Source organism: Lonchura striata, chromosome 1 (genome assembly GCF_046129695.1).
Source record: "Lonchura striata isolate bLonStr1 chromosome 1, bLonStr1.mat, whole genome shotgun sequence".
NCBI lineage: Eukaryota > Metazoa > Chordata > Aves > Passeriformes > Estrildidae > Lonchura > Lonchura striata.
The window spans coordinates 66,326,083-66,343,807 of record NC_134603.1 but is presented as its reverse complement, the minus strand read 5'-3'; the positions used below and the strand labels follow the sequence as shown (position 1 = coordinate 66,343,807).

The 17,725-nt window shown below is 37.2% G+C and overlaps 1 protein-coding gene across 3 annotated transcripts in view; it reads right to left on the bottom strand.

Annotated features, from left to right (window-relative positions):
* GALNT1 (polypeptide N-acetylgalactosaminyltransferase 1) overlaps positions 1 to 17,725 on the bottom strand; it is an 85,998-nt gene that overhangs the window by 39,178 nt on the left and 29,095 nt on the right. For 2 of the 3 annotated variants that reach the window (XM_021528775.3, XM_021528777.3), the window contains exon 3: positions 5,044 to 5,276. In XM_021528775.3, the coding sequence (XP_021384450.1) occupies positions 5,044 to 5,182 (139 nt within the window). In that variant the 5' untranslated portion in view covers positions 5,183 to 5,276. Of the gene's footprint in view, positions 1 to 5,043; positions 5,277 to 5,376; positions 5,487 to 17,725 lie in introns of all 3 variants that reach the window. The other variant, XM_021528776.3, reaches the window with a different exon arrangement.

The following is a 17,725-nucleotide window of genomic DNA, read 5'->3' as shown; positions in this document are numbered from 1 at the left end:
CAACTAAACCCAGATATTTGTTTAACTCATTAAACACAGGCAGTCAAGCTGAGGCACAGGCAGGGCAATGACTTTCCAAGAAAAGTTAACCATCAGAAGATGTTCTCTCAAGTTTCTGAGAACTATCTTCTCTTGGGTTTTTTTATGGTTATCTGTTTCCCCACAGAAGCACGTAGGTTTCACACAAGCACTAACCAACAATGTTTGCCCAAAATTACTACTAGATGCATTGTTAAGAATTCAAACCACAGTCCTCTTTTGTCAGTTAAATACAGAAAAAAAATTTATTTTGAAGGACTCTATGTACTTGGTAGCATTCTTCTCACAAACAGAAATCAAATTTATAGCCACAGGTTTCAAAACTAAATGAATGACTGAATCACCACCTGATTAAATAAGAAATCTAGTAATGTATTTCCAGATATTTCTTATTTGTATCAGTAAACCATTAGTTTCAAAGAAGGCTTGATCTCTTCCAGATCTTCATTAAAAAATCGGGAACTCTTTATGTCTGTGGACTACAATTTTCTTTTTACCGGGCAATATGCCTGATGAAAACCAGATAATTCAAAATCTAAGACCATCTAAAGCCAGGAAAAAGGAGTGGATTCTTCTGGTGAGATGCCTTTCAAGCCCATGTAAACTGACCAATGCAAAGTCCAGTCAACTTTGGAGGCATCACCATAATTACAAGAGCTGTTTGGACACGTAAAAGTTCAGAGCAGTTCTGCCTCTTACATGCAACTCAACCTTAACAGAACAAGACTGATTTATGAGAAATGGTTCACATTTTCAATAATTAAATCTTGAAATTGCTCACTTTTCTTCGTAGGACTTTTTCATGCAGATGAGGTTATTCAGAACCAAGACACAATTTAGAGATTCCATCTTTACCAGAGCTTGAAATTCAGAATACAAAGTCTTGATTGGCAATTGACAAAAATGGCTGGTCCTAGTTTAACTTTGTCATTGCTCCAGGAAAAAAGTGTAAATAGCAAGGAGCTGAGATTACATGACTCTTGCAATTCACCAGTCCTAATTCTAAAAAATTCTCCAGTGTCCCTAATCATTACACAAGGGGGAAGGTACCTTGAGGTAGAAAAAAACAAAAGGAAAGATAATGAATCTGAAAGTTTATTTAGAAATCACATCAAGTGCCAAAGCTGGAAGTTTGTTTTTTTTTAATCAGACCTTTAGGAAGCCTATAACTGGGGGTAAAGAATGACTCATTTAATTTTCATTTAAGTCAAGACCTGAGGGATGACATACAGGGTTCTTAGAGAAATAAGACAGAGCTGCACAGAAAAAAAAAAAAAATCTTTATTACTTAATTAGTAAAACCGTGGTACTACCTAGGTATATTTTGTTTACAAGAATGGCCCCTAATGGTCCCTAAGCTGTTGGAGAACATCTTGAACCCTCTCTTTAAATCTGGAACTTGTTTACATTTATTAAATAAAGCTCTATTCCTGGCTTTAAAGTCTAAATTGTAATGTCAATTTCCATAGGAAAACAATAATGCTTAAGTAACTATCCCATAAATTTTAGATTTGGGATAAAAAACATAACATCGATGATGTAACTTACTACGGTCAAGTGATTTTCTTTCCAATTCATAGCAACATTTGAACTTACAGCAACAGCCTTCTATAGACAATTAATTACCCTTTGTAAATTTTATTGATTAATCACCAGGAATTACGAAAAGGGAGCCACCACCCAGAAGATGTGGCAATAGGAAGAGCATGTGTGGCATTTTGGATAAGTGGTGTGCACCATCCATGTCAGAGGAGGCAAGGCAACCTCAGAGCTGAGCACCGGGAGGGAGCTTTCCCCCATTTTCTCCCAACCCCTCTGGTCACACCAGGGAGAATAAAGAGCAGCAACATCAGTCAGCACAAACAGGGGCTTCTCACAGCTCATGGGCTGTTGCTGGAAACACTGTTGGGTGTTCTGATCCCAGCTCCCCAGCTTACCTGGTGAAGCCACTGCAGATGTCTTCTGCCTTGGTGGAGAGAGTGGGCAAAAGCTTAAGTCCCCAAACAAATCATCCCACACAACTACAGTCACTAGATTCCAGCTATCCCTCCCTCTGGTATAATCTTAGTTAGTCTTGTACTCTCCAGACCCCATGCCAGGCCCCCTTTTCCCCAAGGCATCTCCACTTCCTGGCTAGTGGCCTGTCCCTCTTCTACCTCACCTTTTGTCTCCTCAACTCCACACCTGTGTCATTTCAACTCCCAGCTTTTAATCTCTGTCAGAGCAGACACCAAGGCTTTCATCCCACTCACCTTACAGTTCCCCACAACCACATACACCAAGTTTTCCACAGTTGCACATTCCTTTACTATTCCTGATTTTCAGCAATGCTAAAAACATTACAGCAGGATAACCTAAAATCCAGTATTAGACATATAACCTGAAGTTCCCGATTTAAGATGCTGGCATCTTGTGCCATCAATACCAATGAGAAAGAGCCCAAAGACAATTTTGGCTATGGCTTTTTCCTAAAAAGTATTTTCTTTCTATAAAAAGAAAATACTTCCATTTTCTGTATTAAAGACCTATGGAAAACATCTTTCTAACTTCATGAAAGCCCAAACTGTCCAAAGTTGTCCTCAAAATCCATTGTCCCTGCTGAAATAGCTAAAGACTGATTTTTCCAACTAGACAAGCACAACCTAAAATAAACTCTTCAGAAAAACTTAGTCCTATATTGAGGAAGTTCATTAAATGCTACGGAATTCTTCCATGAATTGCAAAGAGAAGCTATATACCAGAGTGACATGGACAAGATGATATTAAATTCAGAACACTAGCATAATTTATGCTGAATCAAGAAAACTAATTCAATTATGGAAATTAAAAGCAGAGGAAAAAGTGAAGTGAAAAAGCAGATTTTGATAAAAGCTTCACAGACAAAATAGCCTCAATGTTATCTGAAAAACTTCAGGCACTGTGAGCAGGAGTAAACCCACTACAGACTCCAAATCAGTAAACTATTGGAACAAGTAAAAATATCTATGATCAGGCATGCAGCTTGGTTAAAAGGAAATGTCACAGGGTCAGCCAAGGTTTCTAGCAGACATATTCCTGCACATACCTTACTACAAATCAGCTGTTAAAAAAAAAAAAAGCACCACACTGAAACAACCCCACCAAACAAGAAAATGTACAAAACTATATACAAGGTTTTATTTGGGTGGGTTTTCATTTGTTTGTTTACCAGCCAACTATAAGATATTATAAACATATCAAGAATTTTAACACACACAGGTTTGGGTAAAGGTCAGAATGAAGACTGTACTCAACTAAGTAAAATTAGTGTTGCATAGGGAAAGTCATAATACTAATCTGTCAAAACTGAAGACTCTCCCTCACCTGAAGGTTGCCCAATGACTTAATATGTCATCTGAAATTTCAACATTATCAATCTATCACACTAAGTTGAGAGATATTGACTTCACCTGCTGTTTTCTGGCATAAGTTATCTGCTTTATGGGAAGTGAAAAAGTCAATCTCTTCCTACGTAACAACACAGCAGTCATTATCTTACCACATAAGAATTTCCAAACTTCTGGAGGAAAAAAAAAAAAGGGGACAAAAAAAGTCTGAGTTTCTGTAAAAGATATACTTTCTCCATGAGCCTAATTAATTTTCTTACCACTTTGCTTTTGTCTTGTTGAAAAAGAAACTCAAAAAATTCAATGCCAGTAATGAAAATTTAAGTTAATTCTGTAAAATTCAGGTGGATTAGAACCCCTTTAAAATGTTCAGATGTAGTCATGAAAACAGGATTCCAGAGGTGCTGAGCACAGAAATTCTACATTCTATACAGTACTCTCTGTGGAGATTTATTGGCTTGTTTTCATCACAGGGAAAGAAAACAAGTAAACCAAATCTGACACTTCTTAAATAACTCCCCAGTGTTATTCTGTAACAGAGCAACATTATTCTTAAAATACTTTTGAAAATTTCCCAGGAAGATCAAGATTCATACCAGATGTCAACAGGTGAAAAAGTTTTTTGTGATGGAAAGCAATAACCTTGACCGCAATTAACCACTGGACTTAACAATTAGCATCACTGAAGAGGTTTCCGACATCAGCAGTGTAACACAGACACAGCCTTTTCAGTGGGAGAGACACCAAGCTACAAAATTAGATGCTTCACAAACAAACTGGAGGTGGCAGCTGCCTGGAGTTCTAAATGCATATGCTGAGACACTGCAGGGATGAGAAATCTCCCTGCACCAATCCTTTCTCCCATGTGATCAACTATGCTAACTTCCTAAAAGCAAAGTTGGCAACATCTATAGTAGTGCTGTCAAAAAAACCCAAACAAAACAATCCCACACTCAGCTCATCTAATTGGTACTCAAAAACTTAAGATGGCAATAACAAAAGTGAAAGTTTATCTGAAAACCTTTAGTACTGAATAATACAGCTCTCATGTAAAAGTTATCTGGACAAGCATGTACTCATATTTGTCACTTTTACATCCAAGTTCATTCTATTATCATAAACCTTTTCATTACAATATTTACTGTGCCTTATTGCTACATTTTTTGTCCAAACTTTGGGTTAGCTGGGTTGTGGGGCAATTAGGTGGGCTGTTTATCAATTTGGTTGGTTGAAGTCTTTTTTTGCAGGGGCAGGCAGACAAGTGAGCTTGGTTGCTGGTTTGGTTTATTAGCACGTCTAATGAAGTTAATAGTGCCTTTGCTTCCTCACTCATGGAAATTTAGAATATGCTTTAGACTGCATTAACATGGCTTACATTTCTGCATCTTTTGTTGCATAGTTTTTTAGGGTTATTTCATATACATTAGTGCTTAAAATTCTACAGCTTAAGTGTTTTAAGTCTGCAACATATGTTTCAGGCAATATGGTTATTCTCTAGTCATTCAAAGAAACAGAATATTCTGTGACTCCTAAATGCTGACACAATGCTGCATTGTTGAGAAAAAAAAAAACCAACTCTTTAAAAAGAGTGCAATTTTAAAGGAGCATAATTTAAAGAGTACTTAGGCAGAAAACTTACCATCTCCAGCTGGCAGGCCTCGTTCCTTTTTCTCATCACATTTATTGCATTCACTGAAGTACAGCAATAGAAACATATCCAGAAGGACCCAAACCAAAGAGGTGGCAAGGACCACCTTGCAATATGCAAATTTTTTCATGGCACTTTAAGTCAAATACAAAAATAAAAAAGTATAAATAAAAATATCAACAGGGTTTTTTTTTTAATCCAGTTTGAGAGACCACGTTCTATATCTGGAAAAAAAAAAAAAAAAAAGAAGTCACAAAATTTACTTGAGGACAGATGCTAAAATCAGAAATTTTAACTCCATTTTAAAGGTAACAATTTAGTTACCTTATGATGTATGCAAGAAAATTAATGTCCTATGCATTCCAGTGAGATAAGGGAATGGGGTCAATTATAGCAGCATTATTCCAGTCCTTTATTATGCTGACATTCATCACCTGAAACATCAAAATGAGTGACCAAAACAGAGAAGGCAGGCACATCTAATGACATTAGAAGAAACTCTCTGTATCCTCTGCAAACCAGGACAACCTAAATGAATGAAAACCAGGAACATCTTGGGAAGCAGGGTATCACTCTCTACTGTGTGAATCCCATGGCTAATATTTCATATGCTTCTCCCATATAGCACACACTGATATTCTGGGTCCATCACTAGGAATGCTGGCCTACAAATGTCAGGATTTTACACAGGATCTAATTGCCTATTGCACAAGCATCAGAAAGACAAATGCTTTACTTTCAGCAAACCAAAAACAAACATCCCTTTTGATAAAATAAAAGAGTAGGCAAGGTTAACAAAGTACCCATAAGCCACCATGATCATTTACTAGGTATTCAAAGCTAAAGTTAGCAATTCTGATACTTGAACTGCCTTTTTCAGTTTAATGTTTTATTATAGAGCAAATGCAAACCTCTATACATTTTTCAGTGTGTATACATTACAATTTTAGAATGCCAACCTTTGAAATTCTCTTTTGCCCTACTCAAATTACAGATTTAGACACCGACTGCATATTTCTGTGACTAGTAGGGCAGAATCAAGAATAGCTTTGAGCTTCCTCATACTAGAATATGGAGGGTTTAATTTTTAAATTTTTTTTAACCACTACTGACATATTTCAACTCAGAGTACTCCTGAAACGTTTACCAGTGGGAACAGCATACTAGTTAAAACCAGAAATGTAAACACTCTTCACATAGAAAATGGAGGGAATAAAATAAGTAGACTTTAAAGACATGCTAAGATTTTATAAATTACATACACTAAGTTTTTCTTACATGCTTTCAGTGAAAACTAAAGAATTTATAGAAAAGAGAACTTTAATCACAAGCCTTTGTGCTGGTTTAGACTGATGTAGAGTTAATTTCCTTCAATGCAACCAGTAGAGGCCATGTTTTGAATTTGTGCTAGAAAGAGTCTTGATAATTTTTGTCAGTGCTGACCAGTGCTTACACACTGTGGAGGTCTTTTCTGCTTTTCACCCCACCCCACCAGTGAGGAGGCTGGGGGGGCAGAAGGGAACAGCTGACCTCAACTGACTAAAGATATTCCATACTATATGGAATCATATAAAGCTCAGCATATAAAGCTGGGGCAAGAAAAACAAAGGAGGGGATGTTTGGAGTGATGGCTTTTGTCTTCCCAAGCAATCACTGCATGTGGTGGAGCCCTGCTTTCCTGGGGATGGCTGAGCATCTGCTTGTCCAAGGGAAATGCTGAATGAATTCCTTGTTTTGTTTTACTTGTTTGTGCAGCTTTTGTTTTAACTCATTTTTCATTCCTCCATCCCATTGGGGTGGTGGGGAGTGAGTGTTTGGCTGCTGCATGGGACTTGGATGCCAGCTGGGGTTAAAGTACATCAGTTGTGACTATGCAAAAACCTCATTAAAAGCCTGCATCGTTAAAACTGCACTTCCTTTAGTATTTCATTGCTATAATCTGACCCCTGCCTCCCCCCACCCTTCTTAAGGTGACATGACATCCCATTTCTAAATTCAGCTTATTTCTTCTTACTGGCAGCAGACACATTCCTACCTCCCTGCACTCCTTTACACTGAAGGATGTTCCTTCACACAGCTTTAGATGGTACAGTAACACAGGAGCTTGTGGCCTTCCACTTTGTGGACTTCCACAAAGCTAGAAACCCTCTGCTTCCTGCATAGGTGTACATTAAATACCAAGAATTTTGTTTGGGATCTCAGCTTGCATGTATATAGTTTTGATGTTACAGGGATGACTGTAAAAAACTAGGAACTGCAGAAGTATCTATGACTAACAACCTGATGATAAAGTAACAAATGAAATTACCACAATGAAACATTAAGTGACATACATTATAAAAAATTCCCAGGGGGTCTTCGGTTGGAGGTTTTTTGGTTGGTTTTTTCGGTCTTTTTTTTTTTTTAATAGTTAGGAGTATAGACCTGAACTCTGGATCTTAGAACCTGTACTATGAAATTCTATAAAACCATCAGCAGCAGTGAAAGAAAAACTTGCTACTGACCACTATATAGAAAACAGAAACCAAGCCATCACTACTCCATTACACAGTATCCGCTCTCTCATCTTGAGTGTTATGTGAACATCCAGTCTTATAATTTCAAAAAGGATATAGAAGGATTAAAAGGAACAAGTGGGAAATGGAGAAGGATGAATACAACAAAGAACAGCTTTATTTTAAGACAAAAGTAGCGTTTTTCCTGGCTGGAAAAGATGTAACCAAAATCAAATGGCAGGTCTATGAAAATCAAAAGCTGTATGGAGATGGTAAATAGAGATTGACTGCTGCCTGTTAACTCTCTTTTCTTACATTGACAGAAATCAAGTGAATTCAGCACAAGAGGTTAAAATCCAGAAAGGGAATACCACCATCCCCTGCCAGCACTGCAAGTCTCCTCATCAGCTATTAAATACCAAGTCCTCTCCCCTACTTCAGGCAGTCCCCTGAATGTGAACTTCAAGTCACTGCATTCCAGGAGAGTACAGCGAGGAAGTATCATTCCAGTGTCCCCTATTTTCTGCCCCAGATATGCATATCAACCACTGGCAGAAACAAATACAGTATACAGACAAAATTTGTCTGACATAGTACATGACTGCCCTTAAACTCTTCATATAACAGGTACAAAGTCAGACACCATAGAAATGATTGGGCAAGGAATCAAGTCACACCACCAACCCTGCTTGTACTTAAAGAACACAAATGCTAATAAAATACATGTTTTGAAAGAAAACTCTACCAATTCTTTTAATTTCACACTTCTTGAATTCAGACATGTGAGAGATTAGACTGTAAAACACACAGAAGCACAGTGCTTTGGAGTCCTCAAATTAGCAAGACACCAGGAAAAACACAATCTAGACTTGCCGTCCATAAAAATACCAACTATATCAAGTGCTTTAGAATGCACAGCCTGGCGGCATATCTGCCTCTAACAAAAGAAAATTCCTTTGTCAGTTCAGTGAAATGTCAAAAAGACACTTTGTGAACCCTTTGAATCCTTTGAGGGTTTGGGGAAGTGATGAAAAGACAGTGATGCGAAAGTTCAACATATAGTTTTCCATCAATAAGGCCCTTCCCTGTACCTTTATCTAAAGGCTCTCATTCTCCTGGGCAGTCTATCATCTCATGAGTTACACTGCATTTTTACCACTGCTTTGATGACAGCACTTCCCCTGTCTGCTTCCCCAGCAGTGCACTGAAGCAGAGGGGCCCAGAAACTCGGATGGAGCGTACCAGAGCCTTGACCCAGAGCTCTGGGAAGAGGGCTCTGCCATTCAGGGCTTGGGTTGTATATTTGGCTCCTTCCTCTGCTGCTGGAGAGGTGGTGGTGGTGGCCTCAACCAGTAGAGGAACGCTCTGAGTGCTGCTTCTTCAGTGGAACAGGCTATGGAGCAAAACGAGCAAGGATGAACAGCAGGTGGATGCATCTCCACAGAGACCTCAAAGTGCCACGAGTCTGTGCCCCATGATGCAAAAAAAAGAAGAGACAGCTAAGCATTATACTCAAAGGATAAGTGGATGGAAATTCCCAAAATGGAGGCTGAGAGAGACAAATCCAGGAAATTGTAGCAACAGAAGGAAAGTTGGCAGATGTGTTCTTACACAACAATTATACTGCCTGGGATGCTGTTGAAAGACTGATGAATATGCCTGAATTACATTTCCCGAGCATGACAGAAGGTTCTCAGATAATCCAGGAGTACAAGTTGGAACAAAGCAAAAGCAGCAACAAGAACAGCACTTTAAGAACAGGGTTAAAAAAAAAAGGCTGAGAATAATGCAGATCCAGTGCTCAGCATGGCAAAGATTAAGATATTCAATGCCTTTTTCAGCTCCTTTGTTATTGGAGCCTAGAGGGAGAGGCTGCAAGGGTGAAACTTCACATGCAGCACACAGACTGGGTTACGGATCTCTTAAACCACTTGGACATGTGCAACTCCATGGCATCAGAAAGGTGGCATCAGAGCATGCTGAAAGAGCAGGCTGATCTTACTGCAGGGCCATCATCTATCATCTGTGAAAGGCATGAAATGGTGATCCAGAGTTTCACAATCTCAAGATCAGGAAAAAAGTTATCATCAAGTAGGAAAGAAGAATCTGGAGAACCATCTGCTAAGTCAGTCTCACTACAGTCCTTGCAAAGATTATATAAGAAATCTTACATACAAACACACAAAACCCCAAACCAAACGAAAAAACAAACAACAAAATAAAGCAAACCCAATCCCAACCAGATCACCACAAAACAAAAACCAAAAGGGGAACAGGCAGTACAGATACACCAAAGCCATACCATACTTGAACTATTTGGCAACTCACTTCAAGGAGAGCATTGGTTTGGTGAACAAGGGAAGAGAAATGAATGGTGTTTGCGTTAGCTTCAACAACTGCGACAGTCTTCCAGAGTACTTTTTCAGAACTTAGTGAGATTTAATCTAAAGAAGTGAACTATCAGGGGGTGGACTTCTAGCTGGACCACCATGCTTTATAGGTTCTGACCAGCCATACAAAGTCCAGCTGACAGACTAGTGGTGGCTCTCTGAGGCCAAAACTGGAGCTGACACTTGTTAGTGTCTTTACAGAGAAGCTGAGGCACAGGACTGAAAGCATGCTCAGTGAGGTTGCTGGTGACACCCATCTGGGCTGGAGCATGCAGACAATACCCTGAAACAACATGCAGGAATGGATCTGGTGGCCAATTCAAGGGACATTCAAAGGCTAGAAAAACAGACAGGTAAAAACCTCAAATATTCAGTAACTAAAAAGTACAAATTCCTGCTCTTAAATGCCAAGTTGGATGAGGCCCTGAGCAACTTGATCTAGCTGTTGTTATCCTTGCCTATGGCAAGGGCTGGGAACTAGAATATGACCTCTGACGCTCCTTCCAACCCAAACCATTTTATGACTCTATGAGTATATCTATATAGGCTGGGTATTACCATGCTAGGAAGCTGCTCGGCAGGAAGAAACCCTTGGAGCCTTAAAGCAAATTCAAAATGAATCAGCGGTGTGTTCTTATGGCAAAGAAAGTCAACTGCATCTACAAACCAGCCTAGCAAACACAGAAATAATCCCCACATACACAGGCTTAATAATTGCATTTATCTAAACAGTAATGTAATAGAATTGAAGATTTTTGCAAAACCAAGTATTTTTCATCCCTTCAAAACAATGGATTATAGATTACAAAGTCCTTATACTATGGAAGAAAAAAGAGTATTAAAAACACCTTGGAAAAGGTAGGAACAAAGGTTGTACTTTATCAAGAATAAAGCGAAAAGAGAAAAAATGGGTACATTCAAGTCCTGTTATTTCTGAAGGTCAAGTGAATTTTTCTTTCCCATGACAAAATCCATTATACATTTGACACTACAGGAAAAGGTCATCTTTAAAATTACTGCTCATATAAAGAGCATTGTTTCACTTAACAACCTCTTTTACAAACACAGTTGTCATGGGAAAGAAAACTTACTCTTTTTCAGTATAGCACAAAAATAATCAGTAATTTTTATCTTTGGATCAACTTCATCTCTGTTTATACCAGTGATCAGTCTTCAATATGACTTTGTAGCAGATTTGACAAAGGACTTCATTGCTGTTATTCTGCTAAATCAGGATTCTACACTGGTTGCAGCACGTAACCAGACAAAGCTGATGTGAAGTTTGTTTTCTAGAATTTCAGATATGAACAAAGAGAAGCCGGCACAAAATAAGGGCTCGTCAAAATTCTGACACAACATTTGCTATGTTTAAGCTATTAATATCAATTTAAACCAAATGGAAAATAATTAACTGAACAGCATCTAAGGAAAGATTGATGGCTTACACAAAACTGAATTTTCAGCTTCTCAGTCCACTTAGTAATGAGGGAGAAGAACTGGCATACTGTAAGGTAACATATTAGGCATGTTACAGATTTTTGAGCAAATTTCTAAAAGATTGTTGTGAGCATTGCTGACAACTCCATATCTCTGAACTATTAGTGAGGCCAATCTCATTGGTTAAATCCATATTTGAAAACAAAAGTGATGCCAACACTACAATCAGGTTCCAGAACTACTTTTGCTGCTGGGCTGATGTGTTTTGTCTTGTTATTTTTTTCTTTTTTACTGGCCCATGCTCTAAATTGGTTCTAGTGCTTGTTTGCAGAGAGCTCATTACCATCAGAACATCAGGTTGGTTTGAGGATAAACAAAGCACTACCTTTCAATACTTTGAAAGCAAGTGATAAAAAACCATTTAAATTAGGTTAGCCCATCACCTCTGGAAAATAGATTATTCTTCATCTTTTTCACAGTAACACAAATGCATCCAGTAAATTTCAAGAGGCAAAAATAATACTAAAGAATTTTAGGATGCCAGTAGTTTCCTTCTCAGAAGTTAATATAAGAGAAGACTATTTCATGGGGCTATGCTCATTTCATGGATTTTGAAAGGTTTTATTATTCATCTGTTCAGTACAATTCAGCAAGTAAGTTCTGAGGAGGTGATGAGAGAAAGCAGATCATACTAGTCTGAACAGTATGAAAACAATTCATTAAAAGCAAACCTGCACTTCAGAAAAATCTAAGAAATGTAGGTCAGTACAATAAATTTCTATTCTTCTTGCTCTGAGTAGGAAGACTACACTTTTAATTCATCAGAAGAAATTTTTAAATTAATAAGTCAAATTTTTAATTGGCCATTTGAAAAAAATATCAATTATGTTTCTAAAAATGGTTGGCCTTGGAATAAAGGTAGACTAGCAAACATAGAAGTGGCTGACTACAGTTGAAAAACAAGGATGAACTTCATACACAAAGGCAGAAGCTATTGGTTCATACCTCCTTTCCTACAAATTAACAGAATGCATTATACTTAAAAAAGTAGCAGCTCTTGTGAGGTTAAAATCTCTCATCACATAGAAAAGCAATACCAGAAATGGAACAACAGTTATGCACTCCAACTACAACTTTGTCAAACTGCTTACAACTGTATGGAACTATGTGACTGAGTACTTGAACCTCTGGTTCTCCCTATCCAGAATCACAGAATCAGAAAATACTTCAGGTCGGAAGGGAACTTCTTACCCAAGTAGTCTTTACTTAACCTCTAAACTTTTAAGATTATTTCTAAATACTTCTACATAGTACATTTACTTCTAAATAGTAAGGAAACAACATTTCTGGATTGAAAAAAAATGGCTTTTAAAAAGTTTGGCTTTTAAAACAAGTTCTTTCAGTTAATGCAAGAAAGTTAATTGAAAATACAATGCTATTTTGGTACCTATAGTTTTCAGAAACAACTATAGTCATTGTGCTTCTGAAAACAGTTTATAATTTCACAAATCAGTGTTTAATGGTTTCTCAAATGAGTTAGAAAAAATGCCAAATTCCTGCAAAAGAGCATTTTTAAGAATGGAAAAAATATTATTTTCACAACTGCTCAAATAAAAACCTTTGAAATCACTCAAATTACACTCTTTCCCAGTCATAGTCAGACCTCTTTAGTTTGACTTTAAGAAAGTCCTGTCTTGCTTTCAGGAAGAAACTGCAGTGGGCAAGGTTTCAAAGGACCAGAAGAATAATATTTTAATCAAATAATAGAAGTTCAAACCAATTCAATGCACAGATTTTGGATTTACATTCTTTTTTTTACAGCAAGTTTTGCTATGTAAGAAAAGGAATAAATTGATCCAAGAGGGAGATTAACTATTCCCTATCAGAATATCACTGTAAATATTGCAAGAGCTCAAGAGGATAGCTAAAATTTGGAAATTAAGAACACAATAAAAGTACAAAGACTACTGCTGTCATATAACCAGCTGAGATTCACTAGATGTCTATTCTATGACTTTGAAGTAGATTTCAAATGTCTGAGGCAACAAGTTCATTTCTCTGTTGTTCTACAGGTTGCATAAAAATTATCTAAAACCAGACAACTCATTCAGGGACTCTTCACACATTGCCATTCTCTCAACTGCTTTAAAATTTAAAACATACTTTATTATGTCCAGTGAGAAATCAAAATGCATTACTTAATATTGCCAATCTGATAACCAAAAAACAACTATACATCTTTTTGTAGAACTGCTTCAAACATTTTAATGAGAACATCATTAGCCCAGGTTAACTGCAACACATAAGAAAATGAATACACATATAACACCCTGAAGCAAAGAGAAGTGGGTGTTTGAAGGGGCATTATGTTATTGGCTGTTACAGTCCTGGCAGGTAATTCAAATCACTACTATTCAAATCTTTTCCCTCTTAGACTGAACAGCAGAACTGCTTCTCACGACAGGTGCAGAATAGGCAATCCTTTTTGGAAAGCAGATTTATAAGCCAAAAGATAGTTATTTCTTTTCCTGAAACAACGGCAGTCCTAAAATGGGTTACTGACACCTCAGATGCTGACAGAGAATAAACATTTCTCTTCCAAGCCACAGCTACTATGCATGCACACTCTGGGAGGGCTACTGAGGGTGCTTGACTAAAAGAAACAGTCAGCTTGAGAATACAAGCAGTATTTTCATCACTGAGTATCAGAGGCAGCACAAAGACAATGAGCAATTCATCAGTGAAAAGCTTTTGTTTTTAACAGAGATGATTTAAACACTAAGCTCATAAACCCTTGACATGCAATAATTAATGGCTGAAGATGCATCAGTAAGTCCTATTTGAGCCTTCTGCTACCCTTCACAGCAGCCTAGAAGGCTGAAGTGGACAAGAACCACTGGAATAGTTTTTCTTTTTGGAAGATTCACAGATGGTGACCCAGCACTCAGCTTTTTCAGCACAGCAACACTCCTGCCAGTCAGCATCCCAGAGCTATAAACTGACTCCAGTTTTTAATAACTCCCTGAAGAGCTGTGTTAGCTGGTCTTTCAACCCCAACACTACAGGACTTCTAGAGAAAAATTGAGGTCACAACAACACAGGTGTTCTAGGTGAGGACCTCCATTTCCTCAGGAAAAACAATCTATCATGTAAGGTACAGACTGTGCAAGTTTGCCATTACTCAGAAGAAACAGCTTAATATGAAGTAATTTTAGGCTCCCTATTGGATCTAAATGGTCTTTTAAGAAATTAAAAGCTGAACTACCCAAAATTTATATTGCACTGGAGTAGTGTCACAGTAGCAAAGATTAGGCTATTATTACACTATTAGCTGTCTACAAGGAAAAGCTGTAAACACCTCCACATGTTTTAGGCTCTCAGTCTTGTGACAGGATGTAACACAGCCTGAAGGCTTCTAGCCAAAAGCAGCATCACCTGGCCTTCCAAGGCATGGGTTCCCTAAGAAACAAAGCATGCAAGCAGTTAAAGATTTCTAATAATCAAGAATTCGTACATTTCCAAAAATTATTTTAAATAACTTGGCAAGTGCCAGTTGAGCTGTAAGGAGAATAGGCTACCTGATAGGACTTTTTATAAAGTTAAAATTCTTTCTGAAGAAAATTAAATTTAGTACTGTGAGCAAGCTTCTTTAAGAAATCATATGCACTAGATTAGACTATGTGGAAGTAAAACCACAGTAAGCTGTTTCATATTCTCAATGCTCATATTTTCCGTCTTCCTTTACAATGTTTCTGCACGGTTCAGAAAATCAAATTGACTTCCAAAATGTTTTAAAAGTTATACATTAAAACATTTAAAAGTTCTACATCTTCAAACAAATGTGTCAAATAATAGAATTTTCTGCAGATTATACTTTCTTCAGTCTGCACATGTCAACACTCAAAAATGTCAACCAGCATTTGCTTTTGAAGTATTTTGAGGAAATAAGAATATTCTTCTTGAAAACAGTGATGAACACAGACAAAAGGGTTTCAAATTTACTCTATTCTGCTATTAAGTTAGAAGAGAAGAAAACTAGAAACTAAAGTGTCAGTATGAAAGAATTACAAACTTCAAGGAGAAATTTTTCACTACTTGAAGGTCAGGCAAATTCACCATCACAAAACTAGCTACATGTTTTTCATAGACAAAACCTTATGCAGGCTCTGAACAATCAAATAAATAAATCTTATACAAGACATCCATGACACCTCTATTGTATGTTTTAAGAAATTATTAAATCTTCCCAGCTAAGTCTCAAATGTTCAAAAATATCTAATCTCCATAAAGCTTCTGATTATTTTTTAGGTAGGTATCAAAGCCACAGGCTAGAGTGGAATAAAACTGTTCATCAATTATTCAAACACTTTTAAAGATGGCAGAAAATTATATAGGAAAATAGCCATCGTTAAGGATGAATCACTAATGGGCACAAACTTGATTTAAAGAAAAGCAGAATAAGCTAATTAAAGAAAAAAATATTATAGAGGAGACTTCTGGAAACATTGGGCAAATTGCAGTCAATAGATTCAATCATCCTTTTGTGAGTAAGTGCAGAAACCTCTAATCCTGAAAATGTTCTACTGTAGACTAAAAATCCAGCCAGGGAAAATGAAGAAGTACCAAATAACTTTGAGGAACACTTTTCCTCTGCCTTCAGCATATGTGAAAAATATTGAAAATAGTGTTTTAGAAAAAAGCTTTGAAAAAAGCACAGGTAAAGAAAAATTCATCATGCATGCTACAGGGGCTATAGGGTGTTTATCATAGAGAAGGTGGCTGAATTCTGCCTAGACTAACAGCAGAACTTGCTGAAAAATCAAATACAGGCAGATATCAAGTCAAAAACTGCCGAAAGGATAACATGTGTGACAAATCATGAAGACATGAAGAATTAGGATATATAATTTGAAAACATACAGGTGACAATCACTTAACATGCAGTAGATTCCACGACCACAAGTAAAATGAAGAATGATATTGCAAGTAGAATAAAGAATGGCAAAGAATTCAAACAAGCTAACAAGTTTTACTTCCCATTCCTTTAAAACTGCCACCACAGATAGTTTAAAATAAAAATTGAAAAGTACCATACTTATCATGTCTAGGAAAACACCCAAATTCTAACTAAAATAAGTCAGCAGTTTTGCAGGGCTAAACACTTTTGAAATACAAAGATATAAGAACTCCATCCACAAAAGTCTAGCAATGAAAAAAAAAAAGAAAAAAAATGCCACAAGAATCAGAATATGTGCATGTTTCTCTTTCTCTAGAAAAAAGACTGATCATATATGGAGAAAAAAAAAAATAAAAGCTAGCATTGTCAAATTTTGAGATACATGAAATTTTTGCAATGTTTCTCACAAAAACTTGTGCTCTTTTGCTTTATATCCAGAGGCAAATAAAAAGTCTACCTTGAGAGCAAAAAGGCTGTATTTATTTATAGAGAAAGGCAATGTAGCTTTTAAGCATACAATCCCAGATAAGCCTGTTCTCACATCACAAAGCTGTGTGCTCAGCAGGTAACTTCTGCTGCTAACAACTGTTTTGTACTTAATTAACACAGACAGTATTGCACTGAAGAGAAGTTTCTTCACATCCACCCTTCCCTTTCCCCCTTAGACTCACTTGTTTTAGATGGAGTTTTTCTTAATTCTGTCTTTCCAGGGATCACTGACAACACAAATTTGAGAAATACCACACTTTTAAGTCCTTTGTTTCAATTGTTAACCCATGCAAATGTACACATGATATAAAAAGAAAAAACATGAGATTTTCTTCAACCATGAGACTCATCAATTTTTTCCATGTAAAGTTTATTTCTAAAGTAGGCAATATCCATATTTTGGGTTCTACACTGAAGAGGTGAACAAGAAGAAGAGAACTCTAAGATAAAAAGCTGAGAAGACAGACTAATAAATGCAGAGTTCTGGAAATTCTTTAGAACTTGAGAATATTTTCAAGACTGGACAAGGGAAGAAGAAACTGTTAGGGAGAAGTTGTTAGAATAGTTTTCATGCAGACTGATATTTCAATGGCTCTTCTTCACAACTAGAGTCCTGAGTCTTTGTCCATGTGGAATCTTGGTCTTAAAGCAATGGTACTGGTATCTTCACAGGAACTGATCCTAAACTCTAGAATTCAGACTTCAGGTGAGCTACAGAGGTTTATATGCTGATCTGTGATGCCTGACTATAGAGACCCTGGGGGGCATTTCCCTGGTTTAGGGAGACACAAGAAGCTTCCCTCAAAAAGCTGTCAGACCCCATTTGCTCCTTTCCCTGTTCCTATGTCTGTTCCTGTGTCCCTGAGCCACTCCCTCCCTATTCCCTGATTGACCCTCATCTCTAT